General features: G+C 50.0%; 1 protein-coding gene across 1 annotated transcript; it reads right to left on the bottom strand.

Annotated features, from left to right (window-relative positions):
* Positions 1-1,224: 1,224 nt before the first annotated feature.
* Positions 1,225-2,530, bottom strand: b3galt1a (UDP-Gal:betaGlcNAc beta 1,3-galactosyltransferase, polypeptide 1a). Its single transcript, XM_084668186.1, has one exon. It carries the CDS (start codon positions 2,278-2,280, stop codon positions 1,294-1,296), a length of 987 nt encoding a protein of 328 aa, XP_084524312.1. The 5' UTR covers positions 2,281-2,530; the 3' UTR covers positions 1,225-1,293.
* Between the last annotated feature and the right edge of the window lie 8,512 nt (positions 2,531-11,042).

Raw genomic sequence — 11,042 nt, 5'->3', positions numbered from 1 at the left:
TGTTTGATTTGGTCTGTGTGAAGGAGTTAGAAGCCTGCTAGTCGGACACACTGGTTAGATATTCAGTGAGCAGAATCGTACAGAGCTGGATGATAGAGAGGTTATCTGTGAAGAGAATAGCCCCGGCCTGGTAAAAAGGTGAAATTATCCGATGCCCTGACAAAGGTCAGACAGTTACATACACACTGTGTCATGTGCTATACATAGCCAATGAGAACCTGTGAGAGGCAGGGAGAGGGGCAGGGAGAGGGGCAGGGAGAGGGTGAGGGAGAGAGGCAGGTAGAGGGTGAGAGGCAGGTAGAGGGTGAGAGGCAGGGAGAGTGAGAGGGGCAGGTAGAGGGTGAGAGGCAGGGAGAGGGAGAGAGGAAGGGAGAGGGGGAAAGGCAGGGAGAAGGAGAGAGGAAGGGAGAGGGGGAAAGGCAGGGAGAAGGAGAGAGGCAGGGAGAGGGAGAGAGGCAGGTAGAGGGTGAGAGGCAGGGAGAGGGAGAGAGGCAGGGAGAGGGAGAGAGGCAGGTAGAGGGTGAGAGGCAGGGAGAGGGAGAGAGGAAGGGAGAGGGAGAGAGGCAGGGAGAGGGAGAGAGGCAGGTAGAGGGTGAGAGGCAGGGAGAAGGAGAGAGGCAGGGAGAGGGAGAGAGGCAGGTAGAGGGTGAGAGGCAGGGAGAGGGAGAGAGGCAGGTAGAGGGTGAGAGGCAGGGAGAGGGAGAGAGGCAGGGAGAGGGAGAGAGGCAGGTAGAGGGTGAGAGGCAGGGAGAGGGAGAGAGGAAGGGAGAGGGAGAGAGGCAGGGAGAGGGAGAGAGGCAGGTAGAGGGTGAGAGGCAGGGAGAAGGAGAGAGGCAGGGAGAGGGAGAGAGGCAGGTAGAGGGTGAGAGGCAGGGAGAGGGAGAGAGGAAGGGAGAGGGAGAGAGGCAGGGAGAGGGAGAGAGGCAGGTAGAGGGTGAGAGGCAGGGAGAGGGGCAGGGAGAGGGGCAGGTAGAGGGTGAGAGGCAGGGAGAGGGGCAGGGAGAGGGAGAGAGGCAGGGAGAGGGTGAGAGGCAGGGAGAGGGGTAGGGAGAGGGAGAGGGGCAGGTAGAGGGTGAGAGGCAGGGAGAGGGGCAGGGAGAGGGAGAGGGGCAGGTAGAGGGTGAGAGGCAGGGAGAGGGAGAGAGGAAGGGAGAGGGAGAGAGGCAGGTAGAGGGTGAGAGGCAGGGAGAGGGGGAAAGGCAGGGAGAGGGAGAGAGGCAGGGAGAGGGAGAGAGGCAGGAAGAGGGAGAGAGGAAGAAGGAGGAGGGAGAGGGAGAGAGCGTACCAGCGTAGCTAACACTTGAGGTGTTTCTTGCTGGTCATGTCGTTCCAGATGCGATGCATTTCCTCCGGTGAGATCTGGTGGACCGTAACGACCCTGCGGTACCTGCACAGGCTGTAGGCCATCTTCCAGTGGTTGAAGCCACTGTTCTGGAAGGGGTGGACCCCCAGCTTGCGCAGGCACAGCCCCACGTACACGTCCTCCAAGTGGAGCAGTCTGGTGTGCAGGGAGGTCTTGTAGATGAGCTCGGCCACGTCTGCGGAGAACACGTACCCCGTCCCCGAGCAGAATGGGGGGTACTTGCTCTCGGGGTACAGATCTCTGGGCATGTACCACTTGCTGCGCATGTCCCTGATGGGCCCTCCGTTGATGACGTAGCCCGTGAAGTACCTCCTCCTGGGCTTGGTGGTGGGCTTCAGAAGGTTGAAGATCAGGTTCTCCATGTTGACGAAGATGTCGCTGTCCGTCTTCAGGACGTACTGGGCCTTGGAGCAGAAGGTGGCCACCCAGCGCATGCCCATCAGGGTCTTGAGGGTCAGGTTGTGGTAGGAGTCGATGAAGTCCTCCACCACGACGTCGTGGAAGATCTGGCTCTCCTGCTCCACCATCTGGTTGAGGACCGGGTCGGTGTTGCGGCCCAGGAGGAAGAGGGTGACGATGCGGACATCAGAGAAGGTGCTCTCGTCGCCCCACGTCTCCCGGATGGCCTGGCGGGCGTCAAACTCCTTGTGGGTGGTGCTGATGAGGATCACCAGGAAGGGGGCCTCTGGCTCACACTTCTTGGGCTCGTTGATGAGGAAGGTGAAGTCATGCGGGTTTAGAGGCCGTGAGCGGATGTTGCTGTAGGTGGAGTTCTTGTGGAGCTTGGCCGTCTTGCGGATGGGGATGGACAGCTGGCCCACGTAGGAGGAGGATGGCCGGGACACACTCAGGTACCACAGAGCGCTAGCCCAGCAAACCACGGTCAACAAGTAGAAACAGGAGACCTTTGAAGGCATAGCTGTTCACTCTGCTAGCGTTAGCAACATTGAAAACCCAGAGGCAGAGCCTCCATCTGTTGTCCTGCTTCCAAGAGAAGCGAGAGGCTTCCTTCTACAAGACCTTTGACATGAATCACTATTCTATTTCTTTTAACTTTGAAGTCTAAGGATTTAGTTTACTTAGAAAAGCAGCCTTGGTGAGTTTTTGGGGAGGGGCCATGGTGTTGCTAGTGTCCGTCCCTGTTGTCCGGGCAACAGCTCTGACTTCTCCAACCTGGAGAAGAACAAAAACATATTTAGAATTATATATTTTTTTACCTTCGTTCATCAAAACAACCGGTAATTACATTAAGTGATACACCCATGATAAAAGAATATAGGTGCTGTCTATAATTTATTTTGCCGATCATAAATGTCACATTTAATAGATTTCTTGCCGCTCTATGTTTATAAAAGAGCAAAGGTTTTGGTTAAACACACTCTAAGACATGATCGTCAGCCGGACTGCTGGTGTCTATAAAGCCTGGTTCTGTGTGGTTATGTGTGGTTATGTGTGGTTATGTGTGGTTATGTGTGCCCGGGACACATGGGGACCAGCACATCAACAACACGTCTCTCCAAGAGAAAGTGAGACTGATGGGAAATGTCCTCAAGCTTAATTGTAGTCATCTCCATATTGTTTTCTCCTTCCCACCCTGTGTCCCTATCTCTCCATCTCTCTATTTCTCTCGCTCCCTCTATCTCTCTCTCCATCCCTCTCCCTCAATGTCACTGTGATCTTGGCATGGTGAAACTTAGTCATTAGTAATGTGCATTCCTTACTGAATGGAATGAAACAACATTGCAGAGATTGTGGCTTGGCATCAGACATTCTAGAATGCTGTACCAGGCAATTATCCACCCACCACACTCCCTCTCTCATCCAACACACACACACACACACACACACACACACACACACACACAGTAAAAGTAGCCCAGTAGTTTAATCACTTCCTGTGCTAGAGAAGAATATGAAATTGTCCTAATGAACAGTTTGTCTGCTGGTCCTGCATTATACAAGCTCTCTCTCTCTCTCTCTCTCTCTCTCTCTCTCTCTCTCTCTCTCTCTCTCTCTCTCTCTCTCTCTCTCTCTCTCTCTCTCTCTCTCTCTCTCTCTCTCTCTCTCTCTCTCTCTCTCCTAGTCTCTATGTCTCTCTCTCTCTCTCTCTCTCTCTCTCTCTCCTAGTCTCTATGTCTCTCTCTCTCTCCCTCTCTCTCTCCTAGTCTCTATCTCTCTCTCTCTCTCTCTCTCTCTCTCTCCCACGCCATCCCCCTTCCATCACACGCATGAGGGCCTAAGCTCCTGTTTTGAAAACTGTGATATGTGAGCGGGCCATATGGGTGTGTGTGGTGTGTCTGTGGTGTGTGTCTGTGGTGTGTGTGTGTGTGCCTGTGGTTTGTGTGTTGCGTGAGGGGAAACTGGAATGGATCGTTCACTCGTAACAACGCGTAAAGGGGCGAGCGGAATTTAATCCCGTTTTACACAGTGACTTATGTGTCAGAGACGTGATCCTGTCATCCTTTCAGCGTGCCCGGACGCTTGGCCCTGCCGCTGGGCCCTGCTGCTGCACAGGTGCTCCCTGGGGTGAACAGCATGTTTCTGTTTGAGCCAGAACGATAATGCTGAGATCCGGGAGATTATTTTGGGTATTGTGTGCTATGTACTTATCTGAAGCTTAATACAGTTATTCTGCCATTGTACTTCTGGTCAGACCCCAGCCTTATCTGTTACCGTTCAGAGAGGATAAAATACTCATATTCATTATCTGGCTCCTCTTTCCTCTTTCTCACTCTGTCGTTATCCTCACTCACTCACCCACCCACCTACCCACCCACTCCCTCTCTCTCTCTCTCTCTCTCTCTCTCTTTCTCTCTCTCTCCTCTCTCTCTCTCTCTCTCTCTCTCTCTCTCTCTCTCTCTCTCTCTCTCTCTCTCCCTCTCCCTCCCTGTCTCTCTGGCAGAACGATCCATCTTGCACTTTTTTCCATTCATCATTTCTCTCAAAGCCCTTCAATTTTTTGGGGACGATTTTGATCAATCTCATGATGTTTTCCTTCCTTTTTCCGTCTCCCCCAATCCCCCCCCTCTCTTCATTCCCTCTCCCTCAAGCCCCCCCCCCCTCTCTCTTCATTCCTCTCACTCGAGCTCCCTCTCCCTTCTCTTTTTCACTCAGTTGATGCCGCACATCAGGTTCCCCTTTTCAGACCTCTCTACTCTATATTACTTATATCTCTCTCCCTCCTCCCCCTCTCTCTCCCCCTCCCCCCTCTCTCTCCCACTCCCCCCCTTTCCCCCCCCCCCTCCCTCTCCCTCAGTTCAGTAGCTAAGGAGCAGGGTGTTCAGGGTGATTTAGGGCCACAGTAGAATCCAGCTGCTTGCACTCGTCTTTCACCATCTCTTCCTTCTCCTCTCCCCTGACAAAGCATCACTGTCTTCATCTTGCTGTCATGACAACCAAGTTGGGAGTTTGGTTTCCAAACCCTCTCACTGACTCCTTCTTTGTAGCGTTTACCACTTCCGCCACATCCCCCTCCCTCCCTCCCTCCCTCCCTCCCTCCCTCCCTCCCTCCCTCCCTCCCTCCCTCCCTCCCTCCCTCCCTCCCTCCCTCCCTCCCTCCCTCCCTCCCTCCCTCCCTCCCTCCCTCCCTCCCTCCCCTATCTGCTCTCTGATCCTACCGGATCCTAGCCGACACAGACAAAGCCCCCACACTTCAATCTCCATGAACATCTTCTCTCTTTCCACCTCTCTCTCTGTCTCTCCCCTCTCTTCATTCCTGTCTCTCTCTCTCTCTCTCTCTCTCTCTCTCTCTCTCCCCTTTCCATCTTTGTCTCTGCCTGAATCACTGATTCATGATTTGTATCCCTTCTCCTTGACCTCTGTTCCATCCTGTCTAATGTTCATGTCAGTACGAGCTACACCCAGATCCTGGCTGTGAAGCCTCGCCGGGGACGTTGAGTAAGTAAAGTAAGTGAGTAAGACTATTTATATAGCACATTTCATACAAGAATTGTAGCTCAAGGTGCTTTACATAAAAGCTGTTTTGGTCACTTTATTAATGTGGGAGTTGAAATTCAAATCTGAGTCCAGGATTACACCAAGACTCGTCACCTCTGGTTTAAGACAGGGGGTTAAGCCTCCTAGATTCTTAGTAAGCATCTCTCTTTTGGATTTGGGGCCACATAGTAGGACTTTGGTTTTGTCTTCATTTAATTTGAGAAAGTTATCATTCATCCATTTGTTTATTGCCAACATGCAGTTGGTAATGAAATTATTGGCCGTTGCATCATTGGGTTCAGTGGATATATATAGTTGTGTGTCATCCACATAGCTATGGAAATCTATGTTATATTCTCTGATTATGTCACCGAGTGGTAACATATAAAGAGAAAAAAGTAAGCCGCTTCCTTGAGCAACCCCATAGCAGTTCTCATGTTTCTTGGACCTATGGTCTCCTAAACTAACATAAAACTTCCTTCCTGTGATATATGATTTCATCCAGTTCAATACACTATCCGTGAACCCAATAAGCTTTTCCAGTCTATTGATTAGGATGTCGTGATCAATGGTATCAAATGCTGCACTGAGATCTAACAGGTAAGGATAGAGACTTTATTTGCATCCGAGTTTTGTCTGAGGTCGCTAATTATTTTGGTGAGAGCAGTTTCAGTACTGAGATATTTCCTGAAACCTGACTGCGAGACTTCCAGGATGTAATTTTCTTCAAGAAAAGAATGTAATTATACAAAAACTATCTTTTCCAGTACTTTTCTAATAAATGGAAGGTTTGATATTGGTCTGTAATTTGCAAGTAGACTGTTATCCAATTTGGGTTTCTTTAATAGGGGCTTTACAACAGCTGTTTTGAAGGCATCTGGGAAGACACCAGTTCTAAGGGATGTGTTTATAATCTCTAGCACCGGACCTGAGCCACTATCAAACACTCGCTTATAGAATGTTGTGGGTGTAGGACCTTGAGACGTGTTTCCTTGGAGCCCTCCTGGGTGGCTCAGGTGCTGACGTGTCCCCGTGCAGGGCCTGCCAGTGCTGCCTTACAGAGCAAGGAACACTGAGGCGCTGGGAAAAGACCTTTTACTTTCATGCAGCTTATTCAAGATCATTAAAGTTTAACTGTCACCAGAAACACTTTGGTATTGTGAATTAGTTGTGAATTAGTTGAATTGCATAATATTTGATCCCTCAAGGTCTAGGAAACAAAGCCTTTATCAGCACTGACAAAGTTATTGTGATAACAAACAAAACTGATATTGGTTAACCTTGAAACATTCAGTCTCTTCAACGTACAGATTGAGTGCATAAACATTTGATTATGTTTAATACCATGTCACGTCCTTGTAAATGATGAAGGGTACGTGGTTGTCATGACAGCAGGAGGTGCTGTGAGAAAAAACGAGAAGGTGAGAATCAGAATTAGAGAGAGATGGACAGGGGGGGGGAGAGAGAGAGGGGGAGGGAGAAAGAGTGATAGAGGGAGCGAGAAAAAGGGAGAAAAGTTAATAGAGAGAGAGAGAAAGAGGGAGAGAGAGAGAGAGAGAGTGAGGGTAACCTGAGACACAGACAACTACAAGCCAACCCACCAAATTCTGCCATCTAGTGCCTAATTACCTTGAACAACCTTCTCCTCATTCTAAACATCATAAGAGCCTTGTGGTTCAGGGCCACCGGGCCAGGTGACCTGTCATGGGCCCAGAGTGCCACAGCAGGACTGCTGGTCCAGCAACGTGCTGACAGCCTGCCTGGACTCCCCCCCCCCCCTCTGAGCTGAGAGAGCCAGCTGGCTGGAAACCCTTTATCCCTTTAGCAGACACTTTCATCCAAAGCCCTGTACAGATGTACAGCAGATGATCAAGGATCAGAAGTGAGTGGTTCTAGAGTCACGGTCAGTCCGACTCAGGGCACCACATCAGCTACCAGGCACCATGAACATTATTCATCATATCTTAACGTTACAGTGCAACAATAACATCTCAATTATCATTGTGCAACATCAAACCTTTTCTGGGGTGCGTTCTGTTGCTAGACAAAATGGTAAAACAGGATCTCAAATACAACATGCAGAGAATAAGAATTCACAGGTAAGACAAGTAGCAACATAGCTCTTAGTGCTGCTTCACGGCAGAGCAGGGTTCAGACCCCAGTGATCGCCCTGGTGACTTGAACATGACCAGTCTAATGGTAGTGTGGTTTGGTGACAATCCAGCCTGAAACTCATTTGCTCAAAGTAATTTGTTCACAGCTGCTGGTTCACTGGTTAGGATCCAGGCTTGTATTGTGCACAGTGCTGCACTGTGGTGGACAAGGGAACACTTTGCAGCTATGAATTCCTAAAGCCTCTGTCTTCACAGCTAATTAACGAAATCATTAACGTTGAGTGACCTTGCTCAGAGGGACACGCAAGAAAGGAAAGATTTATCCAGGCCGTGCGTTTGTAAATAGGCTAATAAACCTTTAGAGTTTGCACAAGGGAGCTTGTGTTCCCCTTGGGTACAGTGCAGACAAACACTTGACCATCGCCTCAGCCTTTTCTGTTGTATGTTTCTTATGAAACAATCTGATTTCTATCGTCTTCAAATCCCCTACAGCTGAACGGACACAGACACTCTGTGACACCTTCAAACCTTTCTCTCATGTGGACACGACCACACGCTTCGCTCATGGAACCAGACCCACTTTGAGATGCGAGCAGTACTACTGCTGTACGAGGCAGATGGAGAAGGAGAGCGGATGTAGCAGGACTAATAGGTGCTCAATTTAATATAGGACTGGGACTGACACACACACACACAATCCTCATTTATCTGTCCCAGTACCTAACTGAGCTCATTGTGGCAGGGTCCATTATTTGACAAACAAAGACAACAGTTTTCTTCTCCAATCATGTCTGATAGGTGGATGTTGTTCTGCATACAGAAGCCGCCATGCTGTTTTCCAGACCTTTAAACACGCCTGAAGCTTTGACACCAGAGGCCTACTCATCCTTCTTGCTTTGAGAAAGCTGAATTAAACCTGGATTGATAAGTATTCCCAGCGGGACACTTCTGCACATCCCGCTCTTACAGATCATTGCGTGAGGCCCCGTGTGAAATACTGTTGGGGATCAATAATTTTGGGGGAGGAATCTTGGTGAAAAACATCACGCTTCATTGGTTCTTCGTCTGGATGGAACAGGGAAGGGCTAGCTTCCAGGGGCTGACACTTATAATAAATAGGCTATCATCCTTAGGCAAATACGGTTTTCTATAAGGAGGTGGTTTTTCTATTATCTTTGCTGTCAATCAAGTCTGCAGCAGCGACCATCTAGAGGGTCCAAAATCTCCTGTCTATTAGCCCACCAGAGGAGAAGAACGATACGAGGCTGTTTTCAATTTACATCCTCCCTCCGCTTATTTACCTGTTTTTTGGTTTTCCATCACATAGGGAGGTCAGGTGACCCAAAGTGATGCTGTATCATCAATCACAGATCCTGTGTTTCTGTCTCACTGTTCTGGAACTCACAGAACTCTGACACTTTATTTACAGGTTCAGATCATTTGGTAAAGGGTTAGATCCTTATTATAGGTTTACACAGACTTACTACAAGTACACATACTTGTCAAGAGAATAATTGCAGTGGTTCTGTACCTGATACAAAGGGCTGACGCACATGATTGATGTATTCTACATACTTGCGTGTGATCCGGTTGCTGCCGGAATGAGAGGAAATCTATATTGTAGTTAGTTCTGTAGGATTAGGATAATAAAGGGATTTCATAAGTATTGTTATAAGAATCAGCAGTACTATGCAAAGCTGTTCACGAGAGTGCTGTTGAACACAGTTCATGAATACCGCCTATTGACGCACTTTCAACTCTGAACATACCCAGCCGTAAAGAACATGAACACAACCCCAACCCTTCAACTCTGAGAGGTGAGATACAGGAGGCGACTCCTCTGAGAGGTGAGATACAGGAGGCGTCTCCTCTGAGAGGTGAGATGCAGGAGGCGTCTCCTCTGAGAGATGAGATACAGGAGGCGTCTCCTCTGAGAGGTGAGATACAGGAGGCGTCTCCTCTGAGAGGTGAGATACAGGAGGCGTCTCCTCTGAGAGGTGAGATACAGGAGGTGTTTCCTCTGAGAGATGAGATACAGGAGGCGTCTCCTCTGAGAGGTGAGATACAGGAGGCGTCTCCTCTGAGGTGAGATACAGGAGGCGTCTCCTCTGAGGTGAGATACAGGAGGCGTCTCCTCTGAGAGGTGAGATACAGGAGGTGTCTCCTCTGAGAGATGAGATACAGGAGGCGTCTCCTCTGAGAGGTGAGATACAGGAGGTGTCTCCTCTGAGAGATGAGATACAGGAGGCGTCTCCTCTGAGAGGTGAGATACAGGAGGTGTCTCCTCTGAGAGATGAGATACAGGAGGCGTCTCCTCTGAGAGGTGAGATACAGGAGGTGTCTCCTCTGAGAGATGAGATACAGGAGGCATCTCCTCTGAGGTGAGATACAGGAGGCGTCTCCTCTGAGGTGAGATACAGGAGGCGTCTCCTCTGAGGTGAGATACAGGAGGCGTCTCCTCTGAGGTGAGATACAGGAGGCGTCTCCTCTGAGAGATGAGATACAGGAGGCGTCTCCTCTGAGGTGAGATACAGGAGGTGTCTCCTCTGAGAGGTGAGATACAGGAGGCGTCTCCTCTGAGAGGTGAGATACAGGAGGCGTCTCCTCTGAGAGGTGAGATACAGGAGGTGTCTCCTCTGAGGTGAGATACAGGAGGCGTCTCCTCTGAGAGGTGAGATACAGGAGGCGTCTCCTCTGAGAGGTGAGATACAGGAGGCGTCTCCTCTGAGGTGAGATACAGGAGGCGTCTCCTCTGAGAGGTGAGATACAGGAGGCGTCTCCTCTGAGAGATGAGATACAGGAGGTGTCTCCTCTGAGGTGAGATACAGGAGGTGTCTCCTCTGAGAGGTGAGATACAGGAGGTGTCTCCTCTGAGAGATGAGATACAGGAGGTGTCTCCTCTGAGGTGAGATACAGGAGGTGTCTCCTCTGAGGTGAGATACAGGAGGTGTCTCCTCTGAGAGATGAGATACAGGAGGTGTCTCCTCTGAGGTGAGATACAGGAGGTGTCTCCTCTGAGGTGAGATACAGGAGGTGTCTCCTCTGAGAGATGAGATACAGGAGGTGTCTCCTCTGAGAGGTGAGATACAGGAGGCGTCTCCTCTGAGAGGTGAGATACAGGAGGCGTCTCCTCTGAGGTGAGATACAGGAGGTGTCTCCTCTGAGGTGAGATACAGGAGGCGTCTCCTCTGAGAGGTGAGATACAGGAGGCGTCTCCTCTGAGAGATGAGATACAGGAGGTGTCTCCTCTGAGAGGTGAGATACAGGAGGCGTCTCCTCTGAGAGATGAGATACAGGAGGCGTCTCCTCTGAGGTGAGATACAGGAGGCGTCTCCTCTGAGAGGTGAGATACAGGAGGCGTCTCCTCTGAGAGGTGAGATACAGGAGGCGTCTCCTCTGAGAGGTGAGATACAGGAGGCGTCTCCTCTGAGAGGTGAGATACAGGAGAGTTATTAGTGAAGACAGACTCAGAGGGGAAGTGTAAAGGCTTCAGCTCACAGCCTCTCACACCGTCAAGGTCCCTGCTCTGCATGTCCAACTCGGACTCGAATTGGAAGTGACATCTTGATTCATGTGGCAGCTATTTTTCCCCGTCCCACGAAGGACATTTTGGTCACGCTATTTTTCTC

Source organism: Hypomesus nipponensis, chromosome 12 (assembly GCF_054491055.1).
Source record: "Hypomesus nipponensis isolate SF chromosome 12, ASM5449105v1, whole genome shotgun sequence".
In the NCBI taxonomy this organism is placed as follows: Eukaryota; Metazoa; Chordata; class Actinopteri; order Osmeriformes; family Osmeridae; genus Hypomesus; species Hypomesus nipponensis.
Note: the sequence above shows the minus strand (reverse complement) of the source record. Positions and strands in the feature narration are given on the sequence as shown.

Coding starts and splice junctions, on each gene's coding strand:
- b3galt1a (XM_084668186.1), bottom strand. CDS start 2,280: ATGCCTTCAAAGGTCTCCTGTTTCTACTTGTTGACCGTGGTTTGCTGG.